General features: G+C 27.1%; 1 protein-coding gene across 1 annotated transcript; it reads right to left on the reverse strand.

The window, feature by feature from the left end:
- Positions 1-11,629: 11,629 nt before the first annotated feature.
- Positions 11,630-14,998, reverse strand: LOC101497640 (L-ascorbate peroxidase, cytosolic). The gene is made up of 10 exons (XM_004505886.4): positions 14,858-14,998; positions 14,524-14,653; positions 14,014-14,188; positions 13,830-13,895; positions 12,795-12,843; positions 12,619-12,704; positions 12,349-12,428; positions 12,161-12,263; positions 11,999-12,057; positions 11,630-11,874 (listed from the first exon to the last, which is right to left on the reverse strand). The coding sequence occupies exons 2-10, from the start codon at positions 14,640-14,642 to the stop codon at positions 11,859-11,861; spliced, it is 753 nt and encodes a 250-aa protein (XP_004505943.1). The 5' UTR covers positions 14,643-14,653; positions 14,858-14,998; the 3' UTR covers positions 11,630-11,858.
- Between the last annotated feature and the right edge of the window lie 2,377 nt (positions 14,999-17,375).

Below are 17,375 nucleotides of genomic sequence, written 5' to 3' on the forward strand. Positions count from 1 at the left end.
AGAGGATAAGATTGCCATAATCTTGTTTTCATGTCAGGGTTCAATGATTTTTGTGGGTTAGTTTAATGTTGAAAGAAATATCTGATTTAGAGGGTTGGGTTCAAAAGTGTGGATGTTACAAAAATCGAAATGCATTGCACTATATTAATAATTTAATTCAGATATTTAAAATTATTTTTAAATCAACTTTTGTATAGTTCTGAACCGGCTTAAAAATAGTTTATAAATATAAACTAGTTTAATATTTTGAATAAACTTTTAGTTAAAATCAATTTTAAAATAGTTATTCGAAAAAAGAATTTTAAAATTCTTTGGATAAAAAAAAGTATCCATTTTTTTTAGAAAAATAAATGTAAATAATTTTTCAAAAAAATAATTTTGAAAATCTTTTGGCAAAACTTTTTCAATTTTTTTGAAAAAAAATAGATATAAAAAATTTCTCGATAAAAATGATTTGATTTTTTTCGAAAAAAACAAAAGTTTCGATGTTTTCTATATTTTTTTCGAGAAAAATAAATTTTAAAAATTTTGTAAGAAAAAAATCTCAATTGAGGTTAAAAAAAATTTAAAATTGTTAAACTGATTTTTAAATTAAGTTTGATTAACTGAATTGTTTTAAATATGTGGTTCAATTCATGATTTAATTTTATGTGGTGCAGTGCAATTCAATTTATCAATATGATGATTCAATTAAGCATATTTTTGCACACCTCTAGTTAGATTATGACAAAGGATGTTATTTTCTTAATTTGAGTTTTGTAAAATTCAGTAAAAGGCATTTGGAGACCTATCTCGAAAAAGGCATTTCTAAAAAGAAAAAAATTAGGTTGAAGACCTTTTGGGTGAAAAACATGTGTTTTAGAATAAGGAGATGAGAAATTATGAATCTTAATTATTTTTGGTGATTTTCAAATGAATTATCATTTGGTTTTTAATATTATAAAAAGTGTCCAATCACCAACATATATACAGTCATTTGTGTGTCTAAATTAAAAATTAGTTTCTGAGCATTTTTTTCAATTATAAAAATAGTTTAAGGACTTTTTTAAACAATTTGAATTTTGTAAGAGTATAAATCAAATAAAAATATTTACAGAGATTAAAATCAAATTAATGTCACAATTTTTTTCTCATATGCCTTTTCATGTGTGCACTTTTTTTTAAAATAATATCACGTGTATATCTCTACTCTTAAATACTTTGTCTCTTTTTATTTCATTACAAATAGAATTTAATGGAATTTGAGGATTTAAATGCACCTCGTATTATGTAAGAGGATCAATTCCTCTATCCAAGACATGATTATTTTTTAAATTCATTTGTAAATATCATTGTAAAAAGACAAATATAAGTCTTGGTTATATTAACAAAAAAAGAATCTACTCGACAATTTGTATCATACAACTATTTTCATAAATTGTAGAGCAATAGGAATAGTTTTCATGTGGAATACACACACATGGATCTGGAATTTGCTCTAAGTTATTTAATGTGCAAGTGACATCTAATATGCCAGGTTAAAATTGATAGGTTAGTCTTGACTTTTTATACAAATGAATAAGAATATTTAAAACTATAGGTTGATTAGCGTTTCCTTGATACATCTAAGCAATGAGTTATAGTATTTTAAATTACATTTTTTAAAGATATGTACATATCATTTAGTTAATTTGAAATTTGAAAGAAAAAAAAATTAAATGATAAAGAAGACGATATATCAAAATGATTAAATTATTGTAGTGTAGTCTATGAGTAACAATACAGATAGATTGTGGAGAAGTCAAAGAGGCATCAAATCAATTTTCATCTCCTAGCATTAGAAGGAAAGTGAAAATCCACATTTTTTATCTAATATTGTTGAGGATCATTTATATGACTTATAGAAGCACAATTTGACTATAACTGGCCTTGGGCTTTTCTAATTTAGCATATTGCACATAAATCAATTGATAAAAGGAACTAAAATTGAGATCGAACATAAAGAAAACTACACTTAATTCATTGCTTTTAAAAATGTGCAACTATAATAGAGTTTTTTATCACACATAAACTAATTGTTTACACATGTATTTAGAGGTTTTGGTGGAGGATGAAGTGAGACCTACTCAAATGGAGGGGTCAATAGCATATTGTAATAGGGTGGAACTCTAAATGTTAACGTAATTCCATCGTTAGTAGGGCACAGACCTAAGGAAGAGGATGTAGTGGGTGTCACACCTCGTGAAAAGACGTGGTGGTGATGGGTTGTTATTTCAATGGGCTTTGAACGAGAGTGGAAGTTATAATAAATAAATCACTAATGAGATAGCTAACCACCAAACATTTTTGGGATGGTGGAAAATGGTACTTAGTATATTTTCAATGGTATTTTAAATAAAAGGCATGGTGAAGTCGAAATTAGGGATCACATCATAATTCACATACACGGGTATTAATTCGAATCTACTTGATTTAAGTGGAGAAACATCATTTTAATTGAATGTAGGTTCAGATTTTTCCCGAAACTAAAATTCAGAGGCGGAGACGGGTTTGGAGCGATGATATTCATCCCGCAGCCGCACGCGAATCTGCCCCGCAAGTAATATTATAGTAATTTTTAAATTTTTTATATACATATATATTGAATATATTTAATATTTTTTATTTTATTATTGTCTAATAATAATAATTTTATTATATTAATTATAAAATATATGATTTTTAAATTTATAATTTATATATATGAATTGGTGACCATGTGGGTGGAGAAAACAGAACCCCGTTGCGGGCAGAGATGGGAGTCTAAATTTCACAACTGCTATAAAACGGAGGCATGTGCTGGTTTTCCTCGATTAGTCGGGTGCGGGGTGGAGGAGGCAAAATTCGCCCCCGTCCCGCCTCGTTGTCATGCCTAGTCGAAATGAAGCTTCTAATGTCTTGGGGTGTACCTGCAAAAGACAAATGCAATATATTTGTTGGTAATTTGTGGTTGGTGATAGAGGAAGGGATAATGGAAGAAACCTCCAACAAGGAAGAGGAGAAACTCTAGAAAGCTAGAAGTATAAACAATAAGGCTTTGTTTGGATTGATGGAATATTGTGGAATTGACTAGTAATTAATGAGGTTCCATTGTTTAGATGTACAAAAAAATGAGTGGAATGGAATAGGACATGATGGAATTTATTTCATCATCTTCTTTCATTTTCTTCCCCTCCAATTTGGAGTGTATGGAACAGGATCCTACATTTTATATCACATTTCGTCGTCAAATACCCAAACAATGGAATGAATACTTTGAGGATATTGAGTTTGGGGTAGAGACATGGTCAAAAGAACAAAATTGAGTGAGGAAAAATCGATTTCAAACAAATTCATATAGTTGCTATTAATGAAATTTTGGTCCTATATGGATATTATTGTTCTTTCTCTTAATCAAGTTGATGAAATTATTTATGAAGATCAAACTCAATAACTAGAGCATCATGTATCGCAAATGATTGACTATAAAGAGAAATTCTATTATGTATTTTTAAAGACTTTATTAGGACAATCATAACATTTGTTGCTCATTATGATTTTCAAAGCCACATAAGATGGGTGTCAATATGATGTTTCTAAATGACAACATTTATGAAACAATATGGTGCAATCAAAGGTAACCTTATGTCAATAGACACAATAAATTATTTGCAAACTGATGTAATTCACCTATAAGTTAACAAATAAGTCTCATTAGTGATACAAAAAAGGTCTGATAAGATAATTATCTCATTTGGTTTGGAGATGATTGTTGTAGACAATTGTGGGTATTATAAAATAAGTGGGAGTAAGTCTATATTTCTAGTACAATTTGTCAAATTTTCTATATTTACTTAATCGTGATATATGTTTGTTGCACGAAACTAAGATATCTCTAACGAAAGTTTAGGATGAAAGATATGGGCAACGTTTCTTTTGTATTAGACATTATGATACTTAAATATCATTCTCATGGTATTCTCAAGTTATCACAAGAGAGTTATATCAGTAAAGTTATAAATATATTTGACACAAAATACATTATATTATGGGATGCCTCAATCACTAAAGGGAGATTATTTTTGTCTCAATTTTTTCCCAATAGAAAATATGGAGATTCAAAAATTTAAGTATTTCTCTATGCTTTAATTATGGGGAGTCTTATAAATGATTTTATTTATATGCATTCAGAAATAGCTTATATAATAAGATTACTTGACAAATACTTGAGCAATTCATTTTTTAATGTTGACAAAGGCAACTATAAGAATTGTTAAAGATCACAATAGAGTTTATGATCTCAAATCAGAGATATTACAATTTGGAGATCATCAATATGTTCGACTATGATCTTTTGGATGTCTACGTAAAGTGGGCACCTTAATTCAGAAAATAATTCATTGATTTATGTCACTTTGACATACATATTATTGTTGTTGAAGAATAAAACATATAGAGACAAACTCTATGTTAGCTAAATCACTAGTTAAAGGTTGACAAATTAAGATATTTCATATGATTGTTGTCATTTATGATGTCTTAGATTAGTGGGAGTTTCTCTTCCTTTATATTATATACTTTTGTTTTTTATACATACTTTGTGTTTTAATTCTCTTGCATATATAAAGTTTATGGGGTTATTATTATACTGTTTTATATATCATGTGTGCAATTATTGAATTCACACTTCAAAAAATTCACTTTGATCTTACTAAAGATTACCAGATGGAAATAGGCATTATATAGAGATCACCTTGCATTAAAATTCTATGTCACTCATTTATATCGATATATGTCATCAAGTGTATTGGTGTGTTAGTCACGGGATTTAGTTGCATTATATGTCAGTAACGACCGACGCAGTGGTCCCATTATTGATGTATGTGGTGGACCAGATTGTAAAGGAGAAATCTAAAAATAGATAGCATTCAGATGTGCGTCTAAAGAATTCTGATATAATTATTAAAATATATTACCCATGTGAAAAATTATTGAAATATTTTTATTAACTATTTTATTTAATTATTATATTCCAATATTATTTTGGAGCACATATTTTTATTTAAGTATATTAGCTATTTACCAATTAGAAGTCTTAATTAATTAGTGATTAAATAAAGTAATAAGACTTATTAGATTTCTATTTTGATAATTAATTATTAAATTAATTTGTATGGGTTCAAATATGAGTGCATGTGAGTCATGGCCTAGTTGGGAATAATGAGAACCCTAATTTGTCGTCACCTTATATATATATATATAGAGATTATGGTCCATAATATCTCAGACATATTGCGTATTGTCTCTTCTCTCCATCTAAATATTGTTTATGGCATAAGGAGTCTAAGTTGAGGAATAGCCACAAATTAGCAAGTTAGAGACTATTCGATATTATCGCAAAGAGAATATTAGTTATGAATACAAGTATTACTAAAACTTAATATCTTTAATAAATCAACATATAATAGATCATAAAATAATCAAAATTTATGTTTGTTCTTGATGTTTATAACATGTTTCTTTAAGTATTAAGTTGTATCGATACACTATATATAAAAACATGTCTTGTATAATTAATTAGTAAATTAATTACAGCACTTTCTCCTATTTTCAAATTAGTGATTAATACTGCTTTTTAATAGTTTTCTCTTTATTGTTCATTTGTTTTATGAGTTTGAGTTTCATTGAATTGTTATGATCAAACATTCATTTGCAATCAATTTTTTTATATTTATCTTTTTAAAAATATGAAAAAGAAAAAAATAATAATAATCAAAATAATACATGATCAATTTTATAATTATTTTTGATAAAATTTAATAAACTCGAAATCTTAAAGTAAGAAAGTTAATTTTTACCAGTAAAATAATAAATCAGGTATAATTTTTTTGGATTTATCATCAAACTAAAAAAAACATGTAAATTGTAAACATCTCAAGCATATCTTCAATTGGAATAAAAACAAAACAAAAAATAAAAAATTGACAACAGGGTACTACGTGTTTCTGTCATTCAAAAGTCAAAATTGACTGTATGTATTGAATTTCAGACCATATACATTCCAGCAATTAATGAGTCAAATTGTACCCAAAATAAGAGTAAACGAGTAAGTAGCAACATCGCTGGCATTTAGTATTTGTTAGTATAACCTTAATATAATATCCACGTGAGAAACACGTGCGCATGGAAAGCATGTGACAAAGTCAACTTAGAACTGGTGGAGTCAAAAAATAACACCAACAACAATTCTTTTCGGGAGGTTCAAGGAATTAATAGATTAATTATCATTTTATCATTAAATTTAGTTTAGTGCGTTTTGTCTCATGTTTAAATTAGAGATTTTATTGTATGAATTTATGAATATTTATTAAAAAAATTAAGACTAACAAAATATTAATTATTATTTTTGTAAATTAAAGAGTCATTTGAAAATTAGTGTACATTAAAAAATTATTTGAATAGAAAGAAATATCATCTCAATATTTATAAGCATTAAGAAACGAAAAAATTTAGATTTATTTTTTGTATAGTTTTTTATTTAATAAACTAAGATCTAATCAAATTCATAAATTTTTTAAAGTTTTTTATAACTATAAAAAGTATGTTTTATATTAAGAATGATATGAAAAGTACATAAAGAATTGCACTTAAATTTTTTCAATTGGTTTGTTTTTCTTGCAAAAGAACAATAATATTTTAAAGAGTATTAAAAAAAATACATTAAAAATTGAGAATGACAATTATTTTAAATTTTTTTTTTATTAAAATGACATTCATTTTAAGACGGATAAAGTATTATTGTTATTAGTATTAATAAATTAAAAAAATCAAATGTTAATTAGATTACACGTTAATGTTATTTAGTTATTATAACTTGTTAAATATGCAATTTATTCCAGAATAATTGACACATTTGTAAAATAAATTATCTAAAATAATTGACCATTAAAAGTTTTAATGGACTCTTTTTTAAGTGTACATTTTAATTAATATTACTTACAACATTTTCTATACAATATTTTTTTTATACATTTATGGCATTGATAATGCATTATATCTAATAAGAATAATTTGGTAAAAGTAGTATTATATATCTTTTATTTATATATTTTTCTTAATATATGTGAAATAATCAAATAGCTCAATTATTTTAGAACAAAATGAGTAATAGCATAATTAGATATTGATTTAAAGATGAACTATTATACAAATAGTACGTTTGATTTGTGAAAAATTAGATGATTGGACGTGACAACTTTTTTTGTATCTTATTTGATTCAAAAACTGGTCATAGGACCGGACAAAAAAGGGACCAAGAGACTCCACAAAAATAGAAATTATAGTTTTCACTAAATCACATAACAACTTTTTATCTCAAGTACAAACTATCAAAAATACCTAGATATTTTTTTTACTATCCATTTCTACTTTTTCATCTTTTTCTATTGTGTTGTGCCCTTCTCCTCTCTCTCTCCCCCATTTTTCCATTAAAGTTAAAAGAATTATTATATTTTTGCAAGTTTTATGATATTTACATATTTTAAGATATTGTCAAAGAATGACCTAACCTTTAATATTAAACAAAATTAAAAATTAAAAAAATCTCATATATAGTATACTATACAACTCAAATCTTCTACTAAGTTGGACACTTATTAATTTTTTATCTGAATAGAATTTGAAGTATATATTTTTTATATTGTAATATCTACATATCCTAATTAATATTACTAAAGTAAAATAAGATTTGGTCCCCCTCAAAATATGGGGATATGGGAAGTTGTCCGATTAAACTGCCGTCAGAACTATCACTACGTGCAAGATTAAAATCACAAGAGCGATATTTGTCTTCGAATCTCAAAAATATTACTCAATAAAAATATTACATTCTTATTTTTCTAGCAAAACTCACACACTAAATATAAACTTAAATCACAATATATCAAATCGAATGTACTGCAGCTACCGTTAGACTTGTACTAACAAATCACATATTCTCTTTATTTTAAAACTAAAATTAATGGCATTTTATTTAAAATAATTATTATTTCAATAAATATTAAATTGATTGAAAAAAATACATACAAAAATTACTGAAAAATAAAATTTGAACACAAATTTAATTTTATTAATATATTATTATGAACATTAAAAACATTGTCTTGAACCTTAATATGAGTTAGGTCATCTATGTCTCTTATATATATCATAATAGCAACGATTTGAATTTTATGTAATTGAAATTCTCGCATTTACGAACTTGAAATATCAATGATTTTTCGTTTGAAATAAGATAGTTCGATTTAAATTCGATATTCTCAATTATAAACTAAAAACTCTATTTTTTTTATATTGATCTAACACTCACAAAAATGTGTGAATTCGAAATTTCATTGATAAAAAATCTAAATCGATATACAGATAGTCTATTTTAAAGAATAGTGAAGTTCTAAGATTTTTTTTATGATGATAAAATATACAACATAGAAAGAATTTTTATTTTTATTTTGTACAAAAAACACAAACAGTTGTCCGCTAGAAAAACAGCTTAGATATTAATGTAAATAAATAAAAAGAAGCTTACACCTCCCACAATCATTCCTCCTCTTGTAGAGGCCTCATTGGGAACTCTCTTGGTCGTTATATTAAAAGCTTCCATTGTCATAATGGAACCTCTTTTGTCTATTGTCATTGAATTATGGGGTATGTTTGATGACCTCCACCTAGTTATTCATCATTAATAATGGATGCACCAATATAACGAATCTCCAAACCCTCTTGACGAACATTCTCGGTTTGATTAATAGCCTCTATTGAATCATTCATAATCGTCATATCTTTCATGAGACAAATTCTTGTGTTCATGCGCTTGTTCATTTAAGTCACTCTAGAGACTTGATTTGGACCATTTTAGACGATTCTCCTATCTCATATGCGTCATTTTTTGCATTTTGATGTAATTGGATCTAACACCTCTGTCACGTTCCTTCTCCATTTGGCAAATTCCATTCTTCATATAAAAAAAATATGTTAATAATTTGAAAATTGGATTTTGTACCCCCACAATTGAACTTATATCACCCATTTAAAAATTTTATCTCTTAAATTTCTAAAATATACTTTAAGTATACAGTAAAAATTGAAACAAATTCAAAAAAAGTAATTTTTTTTCACTTAAATTTTCTATTTTCTTACTGGAAATTTCCTGTATTACAAAAGTAACTATCGAAAATTTTGTGCCTTAAAATTTTCGATAGTATTAATTTGTGTACCAGATTTTTGAATAAACAATTTAATTACCAGAAATTTTGGTGAGAGAGAAAGATTTTAGAGTAAATTTTTTTTAACCAATAATTGAATAAAAATGAAAGGGACAAAATTGAATATAAGTCTAATTGTGGATACAAAATTCAATTTTCTAATAATTTTGATTCTCTCACAGCCCAACGATGCTCGTCAAACAATAGACCTAAAGGACGCAGACCCAAGCCCAAGCGAAAGACTTGCACAACAACATAAGTGTTTTTAAGGCTAATTATAGAAGGTGCTCGCCAATATTTGCATATAATACTTTTAAAAAAAATTGTTACAAACCAAAAAAATTAATATTAATAGTACTTTTTAAAGAATAAAATGATATGATAATTAAAATTAAAATTAAAATTTACAAACTATGAAATATAAAAACAACAGTTTGTGCAGTTTTTATTTGATAAATTTATTTGACTATCATAATCTTCCACCTATAAAATTCAGATGGATACAATATCTACTTAAAGAAATTATTGGATTGTCCTTAAGTCTTATTGTCTTTAAGTATTAGTTCAACTAATAAATATCGACAATGTAAGATTGAACGTCATATTCTGAAATCGAATTTAAAATCTCGTTGTATGAGTTAATTAGAATGATATTTGCTATATTTTTTTTATTAAAAAAATTAAAAGAAAAGAAAAGAAAAATCTTACTCGGCACAACGTGGTAACGTATGCTAAGAACCCCTGTTGTAATACTTACATCTACTTGTTACCTTCATTTTAAAAAAAGAAATAATTTTATGCCTTAAATATGCCTCACATTTACTAATTATTTATTTATAATTATTTAATATTAATATTTAATAAACATTCAATTCCTCCGACCAATGAACTCTATTATGAATGGATCCCACAAAAATTACACATTGTTATATTTCAACTTTAATTAAATTATTAAATTATTATTCTTTTGCTTTTTTAATAGTATCTTGGCCATGTGTTTTCCACATGTAAGAGCCATCCCAAATAGGTACTCTCTTTAATTGAGTCCCAATGGAAGTACCTATTTGATATCAAGACCTCTTGGATATGCTCTACTCATTAGAGATGGTCTTAGAGTATCTCCAATATTGATTTATTTTAGAGATTGACTTTTGTGTGGTCACAACCACAAATTTAAATTATTTAAGCACACAAATAGAAAAATATAGAGAGAAATTAATATTTTTTATTATTAATATTGAGAAGTTTAAATGATTGCATTTTTGTGTGTGAATTGATTTGAATTTGTGGTTGTTGGTATGTAAGAATGACTCTTTCTTTCAAGTCTCTAACACCTAAAAGTGAATTAAAAGTTGTTTTAGGAAACAATTGTCCTTCGTTGCTTTTGGGCCTGGACAAGTCAATATTTTAAAATAAAAAATTATTTTAAGTAAAATATTAATGTTAAATAAGTTGTGGGATCCATCACAAATTCTTATGAGTGGTATAATTAGAGTAAAAAAATGTATATATTGGTTCAGAATTATGCGGCATTGTGAAAGTTGTTCTTAGTAAGCAAAACATGTGCCTTTCCCACTAAACTATCTTAGCGTTTGGCATGAAGAACATTATTCTTCCTCCTTGGTAGTTGGTAGGATGGTTGGAAAAACCGCAATAATAAATGTATGTTTATCAATAATAACTGTAAGTTTATCAATCAATTCGATATTGCCCCTACATCTTGTAATAGTGAAATCTTTATTATAACTTAGAAATCATAGTCTCTATATATAGTTTTTTTTATATTGGACTCACTCCAACAAACTAACACATAGTTTTCAAGAACGTGAAGAACTATTCATCGTTTTTTTTTCTAATATTTTATTTGTAATTAAGATAATCTAGTGTTGTTACCTCGGATATATACTAGAAAAGAGTATGATGTACTAGTGCATATGAAAGGTAAATCCTTGAGACCACAAAGTTTACAAAATGGATTATTGTTTTGCAGTTTCATGAGTTGTTGAAAGATATTGATGGAGTTGTGTTATTAGCCGTAAATTGCAACAACTACATTCGTCAACTACATAGGCACTAGATATTGATGGAACATTAAAGTTTAGACTATGCTGAGAGGTACTGTAAAGACATCAGTCACGTGCTATGTTTATGATTTCCCGCTTATAGTTTAGTTGGTTGTTAATGCAAATCATAAAACACCATTAAACTATCGGCATTACTAATATCATGCTCATTTTGCGCTTTATCAGGGGAAAGTTTAAATGCCGAGTAAGTTAGTTGAATATACAGTTGTAAAAAACACTACTAAATTGTTAATATAGTCTGCGTAAGCGACTTATCGTGAAAACGCATTAATAGATTTGGAAGTGTAGTAAGAGTCAACATCGGAGAATTTTTTAACGGAAAAAGCTGGGGATTACCCTCTTTAACAATGTTATTTCAATAGAGGATCAACAAGAAAGAAAACAATCAAACTTCACATTCATCGTGTCTGACAAAATACATCCAAAAGCAACCAAAATATAAGACCAACGCCTGTGAAATTTATGGAAGAATCAGGGAACCCCAGCCTCTCTAAACACCTTACACCAACTATTTTGCTTAGGCCTCAGCAAACCTGGGAGGTAAAAATACATAAAATGAATCAACTTCCAATGCACATTGTAGAATTCAACAAACAACGATATTCAATGTCTAATCATAAGTTTCAAAGATAAACATTAAGAGATATGATGACTTACCCTAGCTCGGAGAGCTTAAGATGAGCCTCAGCGTAATCAGCAAAGAAGGCATCTTCATCCTGCAATCATTAGAAATCAAGAAATATCAAACTTCCTTATCATCAACATGCCATTTCATACTCTGACCATAATATTATGTCAAGACTATGGGAATGTACATACCGCAGCATATTTCTCTACAAGAGGACGGAATACAGGGTCACTCAAAAGTGCCTTATCACTTGGCAACTTAAGAAGGCCTTCCTTCTCACCATTCAACAACTCCCTGAACATTTATCAACAATGTCAATACGATTTTAAAACTGGAAAAAAAGAAATGCAGGGAAGACAGCTTTGTTGAAAAGACTCACGTGAAGTAAGAGTTGTCAAAAATGAGAGGATTGGAAGTCCATGGGCCCTCAAATCCAGAACGCTCCTTGTGTGCAGCTCCCTGCAAATAACAATTGGTATAACCGAAGTCACAACAACATTAGAATTTAACCACAAGATTCTACGTCATAAACTCCACTACAATCAGAATGCAGCAGCCGCTTAAAGCTTCGATAATTATACCAGTTTGAATATTCAATGTGACTAATACTACGCTCAAAATAAGAACGACATTGAAAGTAATTACATACAATGGTGTGACCACCGGACAAAGCAACAATATCTTGATCGCTAAGCCCCATAGCCTTGCCAAACACATCCCTCAAATGGTCAGAACCTGCAAAATCAAGAACAAAACCGTGAGCCAAAACAAAAATACTACAATCATAGGAATCATAAATTCACATAAAAAATCAACAGCACTAACCTTTGGTGGCATCAGGCAAGCGACCCTCTGGTGGTGGCTCAGGCTTGTCCTGTTATATAAACCAAAATAAAGGGACCACAATTAGCAACCAAATTAAGTATATATATATATATATATATATATATATATATATATATATATACTATTTTATAAAAATACATATTTTTTGTAAAAAAATTAATTAAAATTAAATGCTTTCTATAATGTGATGACAAATAATTAAAAAGTTTACCATATAATGTCACATGACCAAAAAAATGAAAGGAAAAAAAAAACAAGTGTAGGGTCAAAATCGATCATTTTAAACTAAGAGAACCAAAATCGCGCAGATGAAAAATTAGAGGGACCAAAAATATAATTACGCCTTAAAAAGAAATTAGCTTGACCCTGACATAGATTAAGTCGTAAGCTCTTGTCGATCGATCTGACACATTCTCACTCATATTCTTGGGTGACGCTTACACAAACTAAAACTTGGAGCTCGTAATAAAAAATTGCAAAGAACTCATATTATAGGACGTCAATGTATACCAATATGGATTTGAAGGGAGTGAAAATAATACTATGTGAAAGTACAAGAAATTTAAATTGTGTTTTAACATTTTTCACTAAGTTAATAATAATTTGAGAGTCAAAGTCATAAGATAGTTTGGTGGTTGGAGGAGTTCACTAGTTATATATATATATATATGTATATATATATATATATATATATATATATATATATAAACAAAAGATACTGAATAAGAGCAACTTTTAGTATAAAAAGCATCCGGGGATATGATTACAATCACTAGATTCCGAAAAAGTTGTAACCAATAATTGATTTACTTGAATTGAAATACCCCACACGCCCAAATTTGTACTTTATACACACACCATCACAAATAATGGCAACAAGATAGACAAAATGAAATTATAAATTAAAAAAAAATATATATGTTAAACATTTAAACATCATAATTTTAAAACAAAGATTAACAAGTAAGATCAATCTAGAGAAAATTCAGTAGTGGTAAAAAATTTGAAATATACCTCTCTACCGGGGTGGAAAGGAACTTCAGGTCCACCAGTGACCTCAACAGCAACAACACCACCCAACTGTGTTACACCATAAAAAAAAACATTTAACAAACAAAATATTAAGCACAAAACCTCAAATAAATAAAAAATAAAATTCAGATCTAGCAAAATAATAAAAGCAACAAGAAAGTTATACCTGATAGAAATCAGCATAGCTTATGATAGGGAATTGCTCCTTAAGTGGCTCCAAAAGCCTAACAGCAATATCAAGACCGCTATTAGCACCATGAGCAAGTTCAGCTTGGTGCTTAATGGTTCCAAAAGGACCACCGGTCTTGGTCTTCACATCAAAGGTACCAGCAGAGTGCCATCTACACACACAAATTAAGCACATAAAATGAGTGCGTACAAAAACAATCACAAAATAAAGCAAACAATTCGTAAATATTAAAAAAGACATAAAACATCAGAAAAAAGGCACAAAAAATCAGAAAATATTAATCACACAAATCATCGCACTATATAAAGCGACAAAAATCAGAAAATATTAAGCACATAGATAAATCATCACAAAAATATAAGAACAAAATATCAGAAAAAATTCAGCACAAACATAAACGATCAGACATACTAAGCACAACAATCTATAAAGTCAAAATCGCAGAAAACAATTATCAGAATAATCAAAACGGAAATAAAAACTTACGCCAAACGGAGAATTAGAGGAGCGCATCTTTTCTCAGCGATGAAACCTCTGAGCTTCTTCTTAGCCTTCTCAACGGCTTTCTGGTAATCAGCACTGACGGTTGGGTAAGATTTTCCCATAGCTTATGATTCTGTAACAAAATCAAAAAATAAAAACGAAAAATCACAAAACAGAAACAGATCATCGAGTATGTGCAATTATCGAAGAAAAACAAGGTCAAAATACGGATCTAAAAACACTGATTCTATAAAATTAACTAGCAGCGGTTCAAGTATATTGAGAAATGAGGTGAATCAGAAGATATTTTGAGCTGAGAAAGTGAGAGAGAGCGAACCTTGGTATCTGAGAACGAAAATGGTAAGGTTAACCTAGTGACACGAGGAGAGCACAAGCCAAGAGTGAATAGCGTGTGTGTATGAGAAGAAGAACACGTAATATAATGGAAGGAAGAGAAGGATGGAAAGTTCTAGTAGATGATTGTGAGCCGTTGGATGGTAGTGTATATCGTGCGATTAGTGTTGATTTGGAAATTTGAGGGTTGGGATGAATTTGGACGTGTAAATGGACGGTGTGGCTTTTTGGGTAGGTGAGGTAGGTTACGTCACTGACCAATGAGGAAGAGAAGAAATGGAAAAAATCAAAGAAATGGAAAAAATCAAGAAAAGTAAATGGATTAAAAAAGCGTGAAAGGTCGTGGCCCCATGGGTTTTCGAAATGAGTGAAAGCGGATTTCGTTGCAGACTTGAATATGAATAATTTTATTAAAAAAAGTTTTTACATATATATTAAAAAATTAATAATTATATAAAAAATAATTCGTTTAATAAATTATTTATTTTAATTATTAATGTAAAATATAATAATATTTTTAAAATTGTCTAAATAACATTTATTGAATTGTAATATAAATAATATTATCTTCATCTCAAAATGAGTATCTTGTAATAAAAAAAATAAAAGACTTTACAATAAATGTTATTCATTATTTTTAATATAATTTTAATTATTTTTTTCTATATCAACTATTAGTCATGACTATATACACAACTTCTATTATAGTATTATACCTTAAATTGATCATAAATACAAAATTCATCAATATTGAATAGTTGTTTCTTAAAATAACTTATCTCTTTCTTCTAATTATTATATTTGTTAATAGTTGTGTAAAAAATTTAAACGGTGTGAAACAATGAGAGTAATAATTAAAGATACATGCATCAAAAATTGATATGACATTTATTTTGATACAAATTTTTATTAAAGTAATTCTCGTTATGATACAGTAAATAGTCATTCGTTCAGAAATAATTGAGTTGATTATTACGCATTTATTAAAAAAGTGTAAAAATGAAAAAGAATATACTACTTTTACCAAATTATTGTTGTTAGATATTGATGTATTATTAATATCAATGCATAATGAATAATATTGTATTTTAAATGATGCAACTAGTATTAATTAAATTGTACAATTAAAAAAAGTGCATTCAAGATTTAAATATTAATTCAATTTGGATAATAATTTTTTGCAAATATATCAATTATTTTTTGAATCTATATGAATTTATTAGAAAAATATTATAAAAATAAATGTGACATAATTGTTTGGCCTGGTTGTTGACTTATCGTATATTTTAGAAAGAGACCAATTAATGAGAAGATACAAGTTATGTTGTTTTAATCTTATCACGAGAATTTAAGATTTTTACGCATATATTAAAAAATATAACAATTAAAATAAAGAGAAAAAATATGTTATCAAATTAGTCATTTTAACTTTGAGTTAATTTTTTACTATTATATTTATAAAATATAATCATATTTTGGAAGTTGTGTATATAGTAATTATTGAAAAGTTAAAATAGGAAGAAAAAAATTAATTAAAATTATATTAAAAATTATAAATGACTTTCATTTTAAGACATTTTTTTTTACTGAAATGACATTAATTGTGAAATATCAAGAGAGTAACACAAAATAAAAAAGTGATTAATGAGAAGATACAAATAATAATATGGAATTAAAAAGTATGTATGCTGGATGTAAAATGGTTTTACCCTAATATCTAAAAATGATGATTCATTATTTTGTTGCATCATTTTACTTTTTACATGTTTATTTTGAAATATTATACAGAATAAAAAGATACAGTGTGGTATTTCATAAGAATGACAATTAGATTTAAATTACTAAGAGTATAATATTAGATAAACATATTATACGGAACAAAAATATTATATTTTTTTTCCATTGATAAAACAGTTTTATCTTCATTTGTTAGCAAGGGATAATTAATAATTTAAATAATTAAATATTCTTCGAGATCAAATAAATCAATGAAAAAAAACATGTTTTAAATGTCGTCTATTATGTCTAACCACAAATTTTTTTGAATTAGTTGTATAATATGACTCAATAGTAATTTAGCATTTGGTGAGAGTATAAAACTATTTTACAGAGATACTACATGTCTATTAAATTCAAAATTAATAACAACTTTATTTTTGTTGAGGTTTTACTTAATTATTCATATGTATTTTGAATCATATTGAAAAATATTATTGTTTTGAATTTTAACATAATTATATTGAGTTATATAATTTAAAAATATCTAAATGATGGAAAAATATTTATTTAATTGTTACGTTCATTTTCACTAATTAAATAATTAATTACGAATCATTGTTTTGCATTTCTTTTCAAAGTATAAAAACTGAAATATTTAAAAAATATATCTAAAAGGAAAAATATTATTTTGCAATAAATTAAAACTCTACTCCAATAAAATCAAATCAAAATGATTAAATTTTGTAATACTGCTAACAATTGATTTCAAACAAATAACAAGA

The sequence above is a fragment of the Cicer arietinum genome, chromosome 6, assembly GCF_000331145.2.
Source record: "Cicer arietinum cultivar CDC Frontier isolate Library 1 chromosome 6, Cicar.CDCFrontier_v2.0, whole genome shotgun sequence".
Classification (NCBI taxonomy): Eukaryota; Viridiplantae; Streptophyta; class Magnoliopsida; order Fabales; family Fabaceae; genus Cicer; species Cicer arietinum.

Excerpts from the sequence above, each read along its gene's own strand:
- LOC101497640 (XM_004505886.4), bottom strand. The coding sequence starts at position 14,642 with ATGGGAAAATCTTACCCAACCGTCAGTGCTGATTACCAGAAAGCCGTT. Across the intron at positions 14,189-14,523 it reads CCTCTAATTCTCCGTTTGGC|ATGGCACTCTGCTGGTACCT; the intron begins GTAAGTTTTTAT and ends TTGTGTGTGTAG. Across the intron at positions 13,896-14,013 it reads GCTATGCTGATTTCTATCAG|TTGGGTGGTGTTGTTGCTGT; the intron begins GTATAACTTTCT and ends GGTGTAACACAG.